We start from the raw sequence: 18,508 nt of genomic DNA, 5'->3' as shown, positions 1-18,508 counted from the left end.
ATTCCAATATGATCCGGAACGGGAGAAGGAATTAACGCCTCATTCTAGTCTAGTATCACGGTTGAAATACCCGCAAATGGTATTTACGTAGAAATAGTATTCTGCTTATTTCGACGATCCACGATACAGAAGAGCAGTTCGGGAATTACAAATTGGCATCATAGAGGTCGATTCAATCGTCAAAAAGAGGTCTGATTGAGTATCGAAGACCAAAGAATAGACCGAAATACCAATGAAAGTAGATCGATTTTTTGTCATTCCGAAGAAGTCCATATCTTGCCCGGGTCTTCATCCATAATGTACGGAACAATAGTATCATTGGAGTAGATACACGAATTACGTTTAATACAAGAAGCAAATAGGTGGATTGGTCCGAATAGAAAAAAAAAAAAAAAGATTGAACTGAAAATCTTTTCTGGAGGTATCCATTTTCCTGGAGAAACAGATAAGATATCCGACACATTGGGATCTTGATACCACCAGGAGCAAGAAAAAAATGGATAAGGGATCAAAGGGGAAAAATTGGGAAGGAAAAATTGGGTCTATGTCCAACGGATCACACCTATCAAGAAAAATATTTTGTTTCAGTACGACCCGTAGTGACATATGAAATAGCTGATGGATAAATCTAGTAACGCTTTTCCTGGGATATGTTACAGGAAAAGGATAATTTGCGACTCCAAGTTGTCAATTATATCCTTTATGGGGATGGCAAACCAATTCGAGGAATTTCCCATACAAGTATTCAATTGGTTCGTACTTGTTTAGTATTGAATTTGGACCAAGACAGAAAAGGTTCTATAGAAAGGTTCAGGCTTCTTCTGCTGAAGTAAGGGCAAATGATCTGATTCGATATTTCATAAGAATTGAATTGGTGAAGTCTCCTATTTTGTATACCGGAAAGAGGAATGATAGACCAGGTTCAGTGATTCCTGATACTGGGTCATATTGCGCCAATACCAATCTTTTTTCTTCCAAGGTTAAAATTCAATCACTTAGTCAACATCAAGGAACCGTTCGTACATTTCTTAATAGAAATAAAGAAGGCCAATCTCTTATAGTTTTTTCATCATCTAATTGTTCTCGCATCAATGTTTCGAAATATCACAATGTGACCAAAGAATCAATTAAAGAAAAAGAGGATACCCCGATTCCAATTCTTAATTTGTTGGGTCCCTTAGGTACTGTACCTAAAATTCATAATTTTTCCCCATCTTATCATTCAATAACTCATAATGAGATCTTGTTAAATAAATATTTAATACTGGATAATAATAATCCAAAACAGACTTTCCAACTACTTAAGTATTATTTAGTGGACGAAAACGGGAGAATCTCTAATGCAAATCCATGCAGTGACATCATTTTTAATCTATTCGGTTCGTGCTTTCTCCCTCACGATTATTGTGAGGAGACATCCACAACCAGAATAATGAGCCTCGGACAGTTTATTTGTGAAATGTATGTCTATCCAAACACGGAACACGCATAAATCTGGTCAAGTTATAATGGTTTATCTTGACTCTTTCATAATAAGATCAGCTAAACCCTATTTGGCGACCCGAGGAGCAACCGTTCATGGTGATTATGGAGAAATCTTTTACGAAGGAGATACATTAGTTACATTTATATATGAAAAATCGAGATCTGGTGATATAACTCACGGCCTTCCAAAGGTTGAACAAGTGTTAGAAGTTCGTTCGATTGATTCAATATCGATGAACCTAGAAAAAAGGGTTGAAGGTTGGAACGAACATATAACAGGAATTCTTGGAATTCCTTGGGGATTCCTGATTGGTGCTGAACTCACCATAGCGCAAAGTCGTATTTCTTTGGTTAATAAGATCCAAAAGGTTTATCGATCCCAGGGGGTACAGATTCATAATAAGCATATAGAGATTATTGTACGACAAATAACATCAAAAGTGTTGGTTTCAGAAGATGGAATGTCTAATGTTTTTTCACCCGGGGAACTAATCGGATTGTTGCGAGCAGAACGAGCAGGTCGTGCTTTGGAAGAGGCTATTTGTTACCGAGCCGTCTTATTGGGAATAACGAGAGCATCTCTGAATACTCAAAGTTTCATATCAGAAGCTAGTTTTCAGGAAACCGCTCGAGTTTTAGCAAAAGCCGCTCTCCGGGGTCGTATTGATTGGTTGAAAGGTCTGAAAGAGAATGTTGTTCTGGGGGGGATGATACCCGTTGGTACCGGATTCAAACGATTCGTTCACCGTTCAAGGGAATACAACAACATTCCTTTGGAAATACAAAAGAAGAATTTTTTCGGGGGGGAAATGAGAGATATTCTGTTCCACCACAGAGAATTATTTTGTTCTTGCATCCCAAAGCCAAAGAGTTTCCATAATACATCAGAACAACCATTCTATGCTATGGGATCTAATCCAATCGTTCATAAGAGCGGATTCATTATTAGCTAAGCTAATATAATGGTCATTTGTTAATAAAGAGAATATCGAAACCAAGGGTAAAGGAATTCATAATGAAGCTTGGACCGTGTATCAACGGTTAACCCGCGGTAGAAGGTTCCATTGGAACAATTATTTATTTCAGGGTACCTCGTCTCTTTTTTTTAGAGGAAGTGTGGGGATAAATGACAAGAAGATATTGGAACATCCATTTGGAAGAGATGATGGAAGCGGGGGTTCATTTTGGTCATGGTACTAGGAAATGGAATCCTAGAATGGCACCTTACATCTCTGCAAAGCGTAAAGGTATTCATATTACAAATCTTACGAGAACTGCTCGTTTTTTATCAGAAGCCTGTGATTTAGTTTTTGACGCAGCAAGTAGAGGAAAACACTTCCTAATAGTTGGTACGAAAGATAAGGCAGCTGATTCGGTAGCATCAGCTGCAATAAGGGCTCGGTGTCATTATGTCAATAAAAAATGGCTCGGTGGTATGTCAACGAATTGGTCCACTACGGAAACGAGGCTTCAGAAGTTCAGGGACTTGAGAGTGAGAGCCGAGATGGGGCAACTCAGTCGTCTCCCGAAACGGGATGCAGCAATATTGAAGAGACAATTATCTCACTTTCAAACATATCTGGGCGGTATCAAATATATGACGGGGTTACCCGATATTGTAATCATCATTGATCAGCAAGAAGAATATACGGCCCTTCGAGAATGCGTCACTTTGGGTATTCCAACTATTTGTTTAATCGATACAAATTGTGATCCAGATCTCGCAGATATTCCGATTCCAGCCAACGATGACGCTATAGCTTCCATCCGATTGATTCTTAACAAATTAGTATCCGCAATTTGTCAGGGACGTTCTAGCTATATAAGAAGTCGTTGATTAATAATAAGATAAGTCAATTACTTCGCTTCGGGAAACCCAGAGATTCATTGAATCGGTTATTCTTACTATTCCTGAATGTGAAAAAGGAGATTTTCATTGCCGGGGATATATTACGTGATTAATTCATTAATTAATATCTGAAATATATGGTTAAGTTAAATTAGTATAAATGGTTGAATCAAAATAATTCCTTCTTAAGTTCCATTTCTGTCAGAGGGTAATATGAATGTTCTACCATGTTCCATCAACGCACTAAAGGGGTTATACGAGATATCCGGCGTGGAAGTAGGCCAACATTTCTATTGGCAAATAGGGGGTTTCCAAGTGCATGCCCAAGTACTTATAACTTCCTGGGTCGTAATTGCTATCTTATTAGGTTCAGCCGCTATAGCCGTTCGGAATCCACAAACTATCCCGACCGACGGTCAGAATTTTTTCGAATATGTTCTTGAATTCATTCGAGACGTGAGCAAAACTCAAATTGGAGAAGAAGAATATGGTCCTTGGGTTCCTTTTATTGGAACTCTGTTCCTATTTATTTTGTTTCTAACTGGTCAGGTGCTCTTTTACCTTGGAGAATCATACAGTTACCTCATGGGGAGTTAGCTGCACCCACGAATGATATAAATACTACTGTTGCTTTAGCTTTACCCACGTCAGTGGCATATTTCTATGCAGGCCTTACTAAAAAGGGATTGGGTTATTTCGGTAAATATATTCAACCAACTCCAATACTTTTACCAATTAATGTCTTAGAAGATTTCACAAAACCTTTATCACTTAGTTTTCGACTTTTCGGGAATATATTGGCCGATGAATTAGTAGTTGTTGTTCTTGTTTCTTTAGTACCTTTAGTGATTCCTATACCTGTGATGTTCCTCGGATTATTCACAAGCGGTATTCAAGCTCTCATTTTTGCAACCTTAGCCGCGGCTTATATAGGTGAATCCATGGAAGGTCATCATTGAGTACAAATAAGAAATAAGAAAATAATGCTTTGTTTGAATTTCAAAGTTCAAACAGTCGCTTTTTCTTTTTTCATTTCAATCAATTCAAAATTAAGCCCATGAATCTTATTCCAATAAATAATTCATGGGTAGCTCAAGATACCCGCTTGAGGAAATGATTGATATATCAATCTATATTTATGATATGTATGATATAGAGTAGGAACAGATATATATGTACGATATTAATATTTATTATATTACGTATTACACTACGGAATTGTAAAAAAAAGGGGGAGATTCCCAATTTTTCCTAAGATCCCCTTTTTTCCTATTCATGTCATACATCGCCTTTATTTGCCCAGTCAATTACGAAGATTCATAATTTGGATAATAAATAATTGTTATCCGTTTGGGACGCGCGACGAAACAACAAGAACTATGTTCTGCGGAACCGTTGCTATTTCATTCCATTCTATTCAACAATTGACCAAAATTGGAATTAAGAGGAGTTGGATCAATCAATCAAATCTTGATATGGGATGATTCGCTTTGATGAATCTCTTCGTTTGTATCCATGTGAGATAATGACAAAGACAAGAAAGAGTTCACGAATCAGATGAAAAATTCAGTAGGTTAGGTGGGCCGAGCTACATTACATATTATATGTGAACTCCGGTGTATGCTTAGAAGGATGATTCCAGGGTCCGATCCGATTCAATAGAAATAAGATGGCGATGGTTTACATTATGGAAGAAAACATGTATATGTGATAGTAGATATTCATATATATGGACTACCCATCTATATTATTTCATTCCCCATCAACTTTCTATTATATAGATATAGATTCCACTTTAATAGATATAGATTCCACTTTATTTATATGGATTACGATATATAAGCTCTTCCCTTTTTCGTCTGTGACTTTATTGTATATGTGGATTGAATATGAAGTTAAGCCTATGAATGCATATAGAGAAGATGAAGGAGGGAGGAATTGAAAGAGTGGGTTCGGAACAAAGAAATAGAAGAACTAATATGGATTTTCAAAGACTTGGATAGTGAATAAAAACGAGATATTGAAGTAGTTCTGATGATTCAGTAATATCAAATATCATCACATCACTTCTTAACTCAAATTGGGTTCGGAGTTCTTAGTTTAGTTGTATGGATCTTAGTGATGGAATATGAAATAATAAGTAATGTAACTAATTAATATATAATATAAATATATAACATTAATAATAACATTAATTATATATAAGAATTCATTGGTTTATTTGATTATATCATTAACCATTTCTTCATTTTTTGTTGTGAGGAGCTTACCATGAATCCCCTAATTTCTGCTGCTTCCGTTATTGCTGCTGGATTGGCCGTAGGACTTGCTTCTATTGGACCCGGAGTCGGTCAAGGTACTGCTGCGGGCCAAGCCGTAGAAGGTATTGCTAGACAACCAGAAGCAGAGGGTAAAATACGAGGTACTTTATTGCTTAGTCTGGCTTTTATGGAAGCTTTAACAATTTACGGGCTGGTCGTGGCATTAGCACTTTTATTTGCTAATCCCTTTGTGTAATCCTAGAAACGTGAAAATGTGAAAAATACGTACTTCTTTTCTTGCTTTGGCCCTGCCACTTCGCTTCTTCAAATTATATCAACTCAACACTTCACTCCTACAATCACTTCTTCCTTGATCCAATACTCCGGGGAAGTACTGATTTGAGGAATTAGTGGATCCGCTTCCGCTCGCTTTCTTCTTTCCCGCCCTTAGTCCAATGAATGAGCATTTTCCCTTTTTTATTTATTTTAGGAGGGTATGTCGCAATTGACACGAGACTTGGGACTTCATAAGTGTCTTATCGGGGATCTAAATAAGGAGTGAAGTGATACAAAAAAGGAAATCTTTTTTTATTTTGTTAGTCCTATTCCTATCCATAAGATAAGAGGAGAGCATATGAAAAATCTAACCGATTCTTTCGTTTTTTGGGTCACTGGCCATCCGCCGGGAGTTTCGGGTTTAATACCGATATTTTAGCAACAAATCTAATAAATCTAAGTGTAGTGCTTGGTGTATTGATCTTTTTTGGAAAGGGAGTGTGTGCGAGTTGTGTATTTCAAGAATAGGCTGGAACCAACCAGCTGCACTTTATATTTTGCTATTGTAATCTAATAATAGAGAAAGGTGCACGATCTCAACGAATTACTTCTGAATAAATCAATAAGTCCTATGTAAGAACCATAGCATTTCGTGACTCGTTGGTAAATTGGATTCTCTATTAACCAATAATGTGAGACCATTTAGTTAACATGGTTAAAGCTGAACTGTTTGAAGTCTAAGCACAACACGGTACTCTTTCTACCACTGCGTTAGTACAAGATAAGATGGTTTCAAAATGCATAAATCATTTTGTTGGGAATTTATTTGATATAGAACACTCATATCAATAAAATGATTTGAACCATTGACTGGAAAAACGGGTACCTCGCCCCTTCCTTTTTATCTAATGCTGAATCGACGACCTATGTGTATAAAATGAGAAAGAATTCTTTTGGATGTGAAGAAATAAAAGAAACGACTTTGCTGACAATTACAAGTTTTTTTGGTCTGGTCAGAAGAGCCCTCCAGAGATCCTGGGTTTTCTTGTATCAGTTTTTATATCCTGGAATACGAACAGAGAAGAGAGGGTAGGCTCATTAAGAAAGAGATATGGGAATGCCCCATAAGTATAAGTAATTTAATTGAGCGTGAGAGCCAAATGAATCGAAAGATTCATGTTCGGTTCGGGAAGAGATCGTGGAAGTTGTGGAATTGATGGGGAGATAATCTACTTTCATTAAGTGATTTATTAGATAATCGAAAGCAGAGGATTTTGAGTACTATTCGCAATTCAGAAGAACTATGCGGAGGAGCCGTTGAGCAGCTTGAAAAAGCACGGGCTCGCTTACAGAAAGTGGAAAGGGAAGCGGAAGAGTTTCGAGTGAATGGATACTCTGAGATAGAACAAGAAAAGATAAATTTGATTAATGCCGCTTATCAGAATTTGGAACAATTAGAAAATTACAAAAACGAAAGCATTCATTTCGAACAACAAAGAGCGATTAATCAGGTCCAACAACGAGTTTTCCAACAAGCCTTACAAGGGGCTCTAGGAACTCTGAATAATTGTTTGAACGGCGAGTTACATTTACGCACCATCGGTGCTAATATTGGCATACTTGGGGCCATGAAAGAAATAACCGATTAGTCCTTCTACTATAGGATAGGTATTATTTTTCTCCTTTTTTGCTTCCTAGAAAGAATTAAGAGATACTAATGGTAACCATTCGAGCCGAAGAAATTAGTAATATTATCCGCGAACGGATTGAGCAATATAATAGAGAAGTAAAGATTGTGAACACTGGTACCGTACTTCAAGTGGGCGACGGCATTGCTCGTATTCATGGTCTTGATGAAGTAATGGCAGGTGAATTAGTAGAGTTTGAAGAGGGTACGATAGGTATTGCTCTGAATTTGGAATCCAATAATGTTGGCGTTGTATTAATGGGTGACGGTTTGATGATACAAGAGGGTAGTTCCGTGAAAGCAACAGGACGAATTGCTCAGATACCGGTGAGTGAGGCTTATTTGGGTCGTGTTATAAATGCCCTAGCTAAACCTATTGATGGGAGGGGTGAAATTTTAGCTTCTGAATATCGGTTAATTGAGTCTCCCGCTCCAGGTATTATTTCGAGACGTTCCGTATATGAGCCTCTTCAAACGGGGCTTATTGCTATTGATTCGATGATCCCTATAGGACGCGGTCAGCGAGAATTAATTATTGGGGACAGACAGACCGGTAAAACAGCAGTAGCTACAGATACTATTCTCAATCAAAAAGGTCAAAATGTAATATGCGTTTATGTAGCTATTGGTCAAAAAGCATCTTCCGTGGCTCAGGTAGTGACTACTTTCCAGGAACGGGGAGCAATGGAATACACCATTGTGGTAGCGGAAACAGCGGATTCGCCTGCTACATTACAATACCTCGCTCCTTATACAGGAGCCGCTCTGGCTGAATATTTTATGTACCGTCAACGACATACCTTAATAATTTATGATGATCTCTCCAAACAAGCACAATCTTATCGCCAAATGTCCCTTCTATTAAGAAGACCACCTGGTCGCGAAGCTTATCCAGGAGACGTTTTTTATTTGCATTCCCGCCTTTTGGAAAGAGCCGCTAAACTAAGTTCTCGTTTAGGCGAAGGAAGTATGACTGCTTTACCAATAGTTGAGACTCAATCTGGGGACGTTTCGGCTTATATTCCCACTAATGTCATTTCCATTACAGATGGGCAAATCTTCTTATCCGCGGATTTATTCAATGCTGGAATCCGTCCAGCTATTAATGTGGGTATTTCCGTCTCCAGAGTAGGATCCGCAGCTCAAATTAAAGCCATGAAACAAGTAGCCGGCAAATTAAAATTAGAATTGGCTCAATTTGCAGAGTTAGAAGCCTTTGCGCAATTCGCTTCCGATCTAGATAAAGCTACTCAGAATCAATTGGCAAGAGGTCAACGATTACGGGAGTTGCTCAAACAATCCCAATCATCCCCTCTCGCGGTGGATGAACAGATAGTTACTATTTATACCGGAACGAATGGATATCTTGATCAATTAGAAATTGGACAGGTAAAGAAATTTATTGTTCAGTTACGTACCCATTTAAGAACAAATAAGCCTCAGTTACAAGAAATCATATCTTCTACCAAGGTATTCACCGAGCAAGCGGAAGCCCTTTTGAAAGAGGCTATTCAGGAGCAGATGGAACTATTTCTACTTCAGGAACAAACATAAAGAAATTGGTTATTTCATTTGGTAGAGTCTCTTAGTACGACATAAATTGTTGAGAAAAGAAATGGCTCTGATTCGAATCATTCCAAATATGTTTCTTGGAATAGCAATCCAAACAAAATAGATGTAAATAAATTGCGTCCAATAGGATTTGAACCTATACCAAAGGTTTAGAAGACCTCTGTCCTATCCATTAGACAATGGACGCTTCTCGTCCCGATTCTCTTCTTTCTGATTCCTCCTTTCCATTCCCTGTTTGGATAAAAACAGAAACAATCAGATTGTATGCGTCTTAGGGAATAAAGACGCATATTAAAATCAATGATGGATGTATTATGATTCATATCGAGCGGGTAGCGGGAATCGAACCCGCATCGTTAGCTTGGAAGGCTAGGGGTTATAGTCGACGTCGATTCATCACTATTAACGTCTCTAATTCAAAACCGAACATGAAACTTTGGTTTCATTCGGCTCCTTTATGGAATAAAGGATAGATTCCCCGATTTAGGGCGTAAAGTAACCTAAACGAAAAAATTGACGATGTATGATATTAGTATGGAAATGGAAAGGTATGGAAATCAAAGAAGGAAGTCATAGCAAATCGGAATAAGAAAAATTCGATCCATAACACCTATGTCAGCTTTTCTGTCTGAATGTATCCAAAGCTATTCGCTTTCTAGATGATCCCTCTAGAGGAGGGGTATTATAAAAACCCTTCTAGTTACTTCGTTCCCTATTTCTACTGACATGAATCCTTAGGAAAAGAATCTTATTTCTACCGAGCTGAAACAATATATGCCGATGGCCCCGGTAAACCGAAGTCACCGTTTAATAGCTATTTGGCTTCAATCTCCCCTTTACAAAAATCGAAGATCTAGTTACGATTAGAAATACACTTTTGTATCTTCATCCATGGATCTTTTACTCATACTTATCTAATTCTAATTGGAAAACTCAAAAAATTATGCTTCGCAATTCCATAATCCCAGTTTTTGGATGCAAATCGCGAAAATTATATTCTTCCCCAATTGTGGCATTGATAGGAAAGGGTTAAACCCTTATAAGAAATAAAGTTTTTGATCGGAATATGAATGTATCAAACCGAAAGAACCCTTAACTATTTCAGTTGGTAATAGAACGAATCACACTTTTACCACTAAACTATACCCGCTACATTGTGATTATTGTATAGGAATGGCCCATTTGTCGAACAAGGAGATGAGGCGCGATCAAGATATTGTGAATATTAGAGTGCTGACATGCCCTGTCTCCGGGGATACTTGATGAAATAGGGCAAGAGGATAAATAAAAAACCTTTTTGTTTTGCTGTAGAAGTCGTTACTCAGAGGTCCGATAGAATCGGCGAGGTTGGAACAGAAAAATAAGTTTTGTGCAATAATATATATAGTTAAGTTATAGTTTATAGTTCCATTTTTTTTTTTGCTCAAGTTTATTTAAACAAAACAAAGCTTGTCTCTTGAGTACTTGAGGGAACATACATACGCTTTTCCCATTCCAATAAAAAAAAGCAACGATGAATCAAAGGAAAAATAAGGAAATAACAATATAATAAATTTCCTTCATATCATAGAAATCGAAATAGCTCTTGTTGCTGCTTCAACTCAATAACATATTGAGTTTTCCAATTTCTCATTTTAGGTTAGGTTGAAAAGGGGGGAATGGCCTGGCCAGTGCCTAGCCAGGCCGGGAGAACAAAAGAATAACCTTTCGAACGAAATAAAATCAAAGAGGGATCTTTTTTTCCTTTTTTCCTTTAGAGATACCTGTTTTGAATGGTTGTATAAATAGGATTTCTTATAAAATTCATATATATCTCTAGAATAAAGAAAAAGAAATATGAATCTTTACTTCACACGTCGTGTCACATATGAATTATTCATTTTTTTTTTTTTCAATTTGGAGAGATGGCTGAGTGGACTAAAGCGGCAGATTGCTAATCTGTTGTACGAGCTATTCGTACCGAGGGTTCGAATCCCTCTCTCTCCGTTTCCTACGCTCACTTGATATTTATCTTTCTCATTCTATAAACCCCGAGTCCCTTTGGTTTGGTTGGATTGATGATTTCATTTAAATAAATGAAATGTATGGAATAGATAAAATTTTAAGTTAAGAAGATGGATTTAGAAACCAAACCAAAAAGGAAAGAAAAAATCTATTATTCTTTATTCTTCGCGTCCAGGATTACGTCCTGGGTCATTAGACAGGAATCCGAAGATGAAGAGCGAAACAAAGAATATCACCACCGTATAAACGAACAGTTTGAGAGTAAGCATTACAAATCTCCAAGACCTGTTGGGGGAGAAAAAGGGAATAGATTCTCAACCTTTGTACCATCTCATTTTTTGATACCAAGAAACGAAGTGGTTTTTAGAAAAGAAAGGAATTAACAGGAATTCAATTCATTTGTATTGTAATAAAATAAGGTTCTGATTCCTTCGTTACCAAAAAAAGAATCTCGTCATACCTACAATGCGATTTGTTGATATTGCATTGCGGGGGCTCAGAATACCGTATGCGCTCCATGGATGGAGGGTCAGAATGAGGAAATGAGGTGATCCGGATTCACGGAGTCTATTGAAGAATGTTCAATGTTTGAATCGAGGGTTCTTGTCTTAATGCACTACTTATCTCATCTTTCTTGGTAAATTGGTAAAATATTTTTTTTTTTTTTTGAATAAGTCATGAATCTTTCTAGAACAGTATCAAGGATCTCATCGAAAACTTACAGCAGCTTGCCACACAAAGGCTAAGAGAAAAAAGAGCACAGGTATGACCGGCATAAAATCCACGATTGGGTTCAAAAAAGCATAAGCCTCGGGCAATTTTGCGAAGAAAAACCCACTCGGCTGAAGGGCAGAATTAGACAGATACAGATTAAACTAAAGATATTAGGCATAACAAATATTTTGTTCTTAGAATAATATCATTTTTATTGAGTTATTTCTTGAAGGGAAAAAATCAAGAAAGAGGGTAGGTAAAAAGTCCTTCTTTCTTTGAATTCCCCAATCAAAGATCCTTCAATTGTCAAATTGAATTATACGGAATCATACTTTCATACAATATCTTAATTATCTTAATTTAATTATATGTAATGATCAATGAATTTAGTTTTATTCCGGATTTACACGTGTCGAATCTCAGCAACAACTTCTTTCTTCCATAGATACTGGGCTGGAATTGACGAACACCCGATACCAATATTAATGTATATTCGTGTTTGAATAGAAACATAAATGGGGCGTGGCCAAGCGGTAAGGCAACGGGTTTTGGTCCTGTTACTCGGAGGTTCGAATCCTTCCGTCCCAGATTAATTCCATCTTAACTCAACAAATATTATTTGTTCTCTTTAATCATCTAAATTTCTATTTAGGAGGTTCATGTTGGATACAATGTAATCGTAATCTATTCTTTATTTCTAGTTTTTTTCTTTCTAGTTTGGTTTTTAATGTTAATGATTTTTTAATGTTAATGATTCTTTTCTGAATTAGACTTTACCTTTCTATTCTGTATTCTGTTTCCTACACACGGAATTCACTTTCAATGACTGACACACGTATGAAAAATCCATGATTTTGGTATAGGCGTGGGGGGAGCATAGACATAGATCCGTTGAAAAGATATTTTTTTGATTTAATTCAAAATTGGATTATTCAGTCTATGTCCGTACCGTTCATATTGGAGTTGGTTAGTCAAAAGAAACTTTATGCTTGAATCCAGAAAATTCTGATTCCTGCATGATCCATTCTGAGTCGAAATGTGAAAGAAACCTCTTCTATCTTCTAACTTTGAATTAATGGTAAAGCAGATATGGTAATCGTATCTCATTTAATAATTATCCCAATTGAGAATTCATTTTATTTGGATTCTAATGAGGGTTCGAGTTCGTGGTACCAATTCCATCAACGGGATTCGAGTTCCTAAGACTGGACTCAAATGAAAAAATGGGAATAAAAAACGGATCTGGACCTTTTTTGTTTTGCACTTATACGTGTCTGGTACTGGTATAGCACGCAGCTTACACAGCTTATAAGAAAAGAAGATTCTTTTGTTGGTTGACCGGGTATGCATGATTCATAATATAATCCAGATGAAATGTTTTTTAGATATGTGATGTGCTGATCAACAATGGAAGGTATCAATTGAAATATCTGTGGCTATTCCCGATTTCATCAACAAACAATCAAGTTCAATAGGAATAGATGCATTGTATTGTACCCAATTTGCATCTGGTTCTAATGAACTGATGAATAATGGAATTGTAAATCCATTGGTAGGCAGAATCGCGGATTTAATTTACTTGACTTTATCGAACGACTCTGGAAGCAAAAAAGCAGAATATGCCGAAAAGAAGCATGCCACCCTTTTGTATTGTTATTGTTCTATTTCAGTAAGAACAAACAACAAACAGTCTTTGGTTTCGGTCAGAAATTTCTGTGATGCCTTAAAATATCCACGATTACCCGCGGTAACAGCTGTATATATAACATAACCCGATGGATACCAAAAGATCATGCTGCTTTGATTCTGATATTCTCAATCAGATTCAAGAATGAATCGAGGACGTTCACTTTATCTTATTTACTTTACTGTGTCTTTTTTTATTCATTTTTTGACTTTTACTATATTTCTTATTATGTTTGATGCTCATGAACAAAGAAATGAAATTAGTTTTAGATTTTGTTTCTCGTCCATTTATCTGGTTTAGACAGTTGATCTGGTTTAGACAGTTGATGATTTAAGGAAAAGCAAAATTAAATTTCATGTTATTATGATGATCAAAATGATCAAATTGACGTCTAAGAGATATCCGTAATTACAGTTATTCGTTGTGATTGCACAGACTTGCTGATTGATTCAGAGATCAAATTGAGTCTTTACGGAAGAACTGCTTTCCACCAATAGCAATGATGGCAAAGTACGAGATTTTTTTATGTGAAACCATTTTTCATGAATCCTTGATACTCGATGAAGTCTGAGATTAGTTAATTTATCATTTACCATCAAACCACTTTGGCCCTTTCTGGTTCATTGGAATGGCTTAATCAGTTACTAACTCATTCTTTTCCGGTATTGGAAATCCAATTAAAGATCTTTAGTTTAGCTTAGTCGTTCGAGCAAGAATTGGCTCATTTCACTCATGACTGATTGTCACAAATGATCAGGTTGTTAACTAACTTCTTGTTTATTCGTCTTTCTTATAAATGGTGAAATAAATGATTCATACGCTAGAATCAGGGGGCAAACTGGATACTTGTTAGATATACATATGCGTCCATGGAGAATATTAAAAAATAGAATAAAAGATCAATCAATGACTATTCATGATTTAATTCCATATTGAATCAATCCCGTACCGATTCCGAATTATAGGAATTTTTGTTATGGTAAACTTCGTTTGAAACGATGTGGTAGAAGGCAACGTGCGACTTGAATGACATGATCGGCTGTGGATTTTTACATCCATCATCTTCAATGAGGATGCTCTTGGCTCGACATATTTTGTTCTGTTTCACCATTACTCCACGATGTTGGGTTGTAATGTAAATAAAATAGTACATGATGGAGCTCGAGAATAAATGATTATCAGAGGCAGGATCTAGGGTTAGTGCCAATTAATAATTTGGAACGACTTCGTAAGTATATCTTCGATATAGAAAAGGTCAAATTGGACCGACTTTTCTATAAAAAAAAAGTTTGCTGTAATTGGTGAGACTATTTCGATGATAAAGAAGTGTATCACAGGGGAATTAATGGAATTGAATCGTTCGTATGATTCTTCGACGTAAAGAAATAGCCAAAAGGTATGTTGCTGCCGTTCCGGAAGATTAAAGATCACCGAAGTAATGTCTAAACCTAATGATTCAAGGATAAGTGATTCCAAAACAAGAAACACCATTTTCAATGATTGTCTCAATCAAGTGGATTGGATCATAATAAGTAAGAAATGGAAATATATTCCAGACGAGACAAAAAAGGGGTTATAGACCGCTCAATAAATATTTATTTAAGGATTTTTTAAGGATTTCTTTTTTAGTCCTTTGAGAATTACCCAACTTGAGTTATGAGGACGAATGATATTTTTATTTTATAGGAAGGAAGAAGGAAAAAAGACGACTTCAATCATAATTTAATTGATGATTTCAAGGATCCGTTTGCTATAGATTTATATCCATCAATTTTAATCATTCTTTCTCGAGCCGTATGAGGAGAAAACTTCCTATACGTTTCCAGGGGGGGGGTATTGCCCATCGATCTATCCCAATGAGCCACCTATCGAATCATTGCAATTGATGTCAGATCCCGAAGAGAGGGAAGAGATCTTCGGAAAGTAGGCTTTTACGACCCGATAAAGAATCAAACTTATTTAAATGTTCCTGCTATTCTATATTTCCTTGAAAAGGAGCTCAACCCACGGGAACTGTTCATGATATTTCAAAAAGGCAGAGGTATTTAAGGAACTTCGAGTTAATCAAACAAAATGAAATTAATGAAATCAAAGATGGACCGGTATAGTAGCTAGTTCTAGTTTTGTTTAATTGTTTCTTCGCCACTCTCTTGCTATATTCATACCTATTCGCTATTGTTCCTATATGGTTTGAGATAATGTAAGGACAAAGAATGACAAGAATCTCTTTGTCTTTTTATATTTATATGAATATGAGAGGGATAGAAAAGGATTATATTATATGTCATAACTGAAATCCATGAATTATGGGATTACCATTAATCTGATGGTTTTCCTTGGGACTCCCTCACCTCAAGAAACAAGAGGTGAATCTTGGGGCCTATAGTGATAGTGAATAAATACGATATTCTTTTTACCTACTTCTTCTTTACTTCACTTCATTTTCATTTCTTGTAGTGCCAATCTAACACAAGGCCTTATCTTATTTATATTTAGTTTATTTATTGTATTTTGTTTGATTTGATTTCCCAATATTTCGTTTGTATTGACAATGGTCTCTCGAACGAATAGAATACAATAGAATTCGATCGTAGATAAATCGATCTATTCTTGCGGTTTCATAGGTTTGGTTTTTTACTTCATTCAAAGGATTGGTTTGAGGGATCGTCTGTGACACAGGAAGTCTTTTTTTTATTTACTAAAGCTATACTTATCTGTGAATCTGCTCTTCTTTATTGTATAGATTTTTAGAATCATAGTTTCTTCTAAACTTGCTGTTATTCTTATGCTTATGTTAGTTCAATGTTTTGACTTGACTGGTTCCGGTAATTTTGACTTGACTGGTTCCGGTAATCAAATCTCTTGATTTTTATTTCGATCGTAATTAGATCCTTATCTGGGTTGCTAACTCAACGGTAGAGTACTCGGCTTTTAAGTGCGGCTATGATCTTTTACACATTTGGATGAGCGGATTCGTCCATACCATCGGTAGAGTTTGTAAGACCACGACTGATCCTGAAAGGGAATGAATGGAAAAAACAGCATGTCGTATCAATGGATAACTCTGAGAATACTTCATTCTTATCTGGTCATATCAGATCGGTAAAAATGTCCTTTTGATTCTTAGCTAGAACGGTTCAAATTCATTCACAGTTGGGTCAAGTGAATAATGGATAGAGCTATATGGCTCCATTATAAGGAAAACCAAAAGCAACGAGTTTCCGTTCTTATCTGAATTCGAACGAATACCCGATCTAATTAGACGTTAAAAATATATTAGTGCCTGATGCGGGAAAGGGCTCTCCTGCGAGTGGATCATTGATTCCTTTAAAAAAAATCCTAACTATTCACTGTTCTCCATTAGTTACTGGAGTGTAACCAAATGTGTATAAGAAACGGTGTACTGATAAATATAACTCATTCCAAAGTCAGAAGAGCGATCGGGTTGCAAAATAAAGGATTTCTAATACACAATCTCTTGTAACTATACCCAAACACGAACGAGTTGGATGGAAAAGAGAGGATGCGTTGATTAGACGTCTTGTCTCCAGGTATATCAGTTTTTATGATATACCTTGTTAGGACCATATCGCACTATGTATTGATTATTTAATAACCCAAGAATCCTCCCCGCATGCGGTTCAAGTTTCATTGCAAACAATGGATAAATTGCAAGACGAATTGCAAGGCTATTTAGAAATAGATAGATACCGGAAACAGCGCTTCTTATATCCACTTCTTTTTCGGGAGTATATCTATGCACTTGCTCATGATCATGGTTTAAATAGTTCGATTTTTTATGAACCCACGGAAATTTAGGTTATGACAATGACATAAATCTAGTTCACTAATTGTGAAACGCTTAATTACTCGACTGCATCAACAGAATCATTTGACCATTTCGGTTAATGATTCTAGGTTCGTTGGGCCAACAGGAGTTTTTATTCTCAAACGATACCAGAGGGTTTTGCAGGAATTATGGAAATTCCATTCTCGGTGCGATTAGTATCTTCCTAGAAAGAGAAAGAATAGCAAAATATCAGTATCAGAATTTACGATCTATTCATTCAATATTTCCTTTTTAGAGGACAATTATCACATTTATATTATGTTTCAGATATACTAATACCCTACCAATCCATCTGGAAATCTTGCTTCAAACTCTCCGCACTCGGATACGAGATGCTCCTTCTTTGCATTTATTGAGATGTTTTCTACACGAGCATCATAATTGGATAGCCTTATTACTTCAATAAATCCATTTCCATTTTTTCAAAGGAAATCAAAGATTATTCTTGTTCTTGTATAATTCTCATGTATATGAATGCGAATCCGTATTAGTTTTCCTTCGTAAACAATCCTCTCATTTACGGTCAATATCTTCTCTAGCCTTTCTTGAGAGAACACATTTTTATGGAAAATAAAACATCTTGTAGTGACGCCTCGTAATGATTCTCAAGGACCCTGCCCTCTGGTTCTTCAAGGAACCTTTGATGCATTATGTTAGGTATCAAGGAAATCAATTATGGCTTCAAGGTGTACTAATTTACTGATGAAGAAATGGAAATATTACCTTGTCAATTTCTGGCAATGTCATTTTCACTTATGGTCTCAACGGGTAGGATCCATATAAATGAATTATCCAATCATTCTTTCTCTTTTCTGGGCTATCTTTCAGGTGTACGACTAACGCCTTGGGTGATAAGGAGTCAAATGCTAGAGAATTCATTTATGATCGATACTGCTATTAAGAGATTCGATACAATAGTCCCAATTTTTCCTCTGATTGGATCGTTGGTTAAAGCAAATTCTGTAACGTATCAGGGTATCCTATTAGTAAGTCAGTCTGGGCCGATTCGTCGGATTCTGATATTATTGCTCGATTCGGGTGGATATGCAGAAATCTCTCTCATTATCACAGCGGATCCTCAAAAAACACAGTTTGTGTCGAATAAGTATATACTTCGACTTTC

General features: G+C 36.4%; 2 protein-coding genes, 2 non-coding genes and 2 pseudogenes across 4 annotated transcripts; 5 read left to right on the top strand and 1 right to left on the bottom strand.

The window, feature by feature from the left end:
• Positions 1-7: 7 nt before the first annotated feature.
• On the top strand, positions 8-2,438 carry LOC126409341 (DNA-directed RNA polymerase subunit beta''-like; annotated as a pseudogene).
• Positions 2,439-2,610: 172 nt separating this feature from the next.
• LOC126409344 (30S ribosomal protein S2, chloroplastic) lies at positions 2,611-3,322 on the top strand. Its single transcript, XM_050075386.1, has one exon. The coding sequence runs from the start codon at positions 2,612-2,614 to the stop codon at positions 3,320-3,322; it is 711 nt and encodes a 236-aa protein (XP_049931343.1). The 5' UTR covers position 2,611.
• Positions 3,323-3,547: 225 nt separating this feature from the next.
• Positions 3,548-4,590, top strand: LOC126409343 (ATP synthase subunit a, chloroplastic-like; annotated as a pseudogene).
• Positions 4,591-4,598: 8 nt separating this feature from the next.
• On the top strand, positions 4,599-11,446 carry LOC126409342 (ATP synthase subunit alpha, chloroplastic). The gene has a single exon (XM_050075385.1). The coding sequence runs from the start codon at positions 7,589-7,591 to the stop codon at positions 9,110-9,112; it is 1,524 nt and encodes a 507-aa protein (XP_049931342.1). The 5' UTR covers positions 4,599-7,588; the 3' UTR covers positions 9,113-11,446.
• TRNAR-UCU (transfer RNA arginine (anticodon UCU)) lies at positions 9,246-9,317 on the bottom strand. The gene has a single exon. It is a non-coding gene; the product is annotated as a tRNA-Arg (tRNA).
• TRNAS-GCU (transfer RNA serine (anticodon GCU)) lies at positions 11,029-11,116 on the top strand. Its single transcript has one exon. It is a non-coding gene; the product is annotated as a tRNA-Ser (tRNA).
• Positions 11,447-18,508: the final 7,062 nt, after the last annotated feature.

Source organism: Nymphaea colorata, unplaced genomic scaffold (genome assembly GCF_008831285.2).
Source record: "Nymphaea colorata isolate Beijing-Zhang1983 unplaced genomic scaffold, ASM883128v2 scaffold0103, whole genome shotgun sequence".
NCBI classification, from domain to species: Eukaryota; Viridiplantae; Streptophyta; class Magnoliopsida; order Nymphaeales; family Nymphaeaceae; genus Nymphaea; species Nymphaea colorata.
The sequence above is the reverse complement of the archived record's forward strand: the minus strand, read 5'-3'. Positions and strand labels throughout refer to the sequence as shown.

Excerpts from the sequence above, each read along its gene's own strand:
- LOC126409342 (XM_050075385.1), top strand. The coding sequence starts at position 7,589 with ATGGTAACCATTCGAGCCGAAGAAATTAGTAATATTATCCGCGAACGG.
- LOC126409344 (XM_050075386.1), top strand. The coding sequence starts at position 2,612 with ATGACAAGAAGATATTGGAACATCCATTTGGAAGAGATGATGGAAGCG.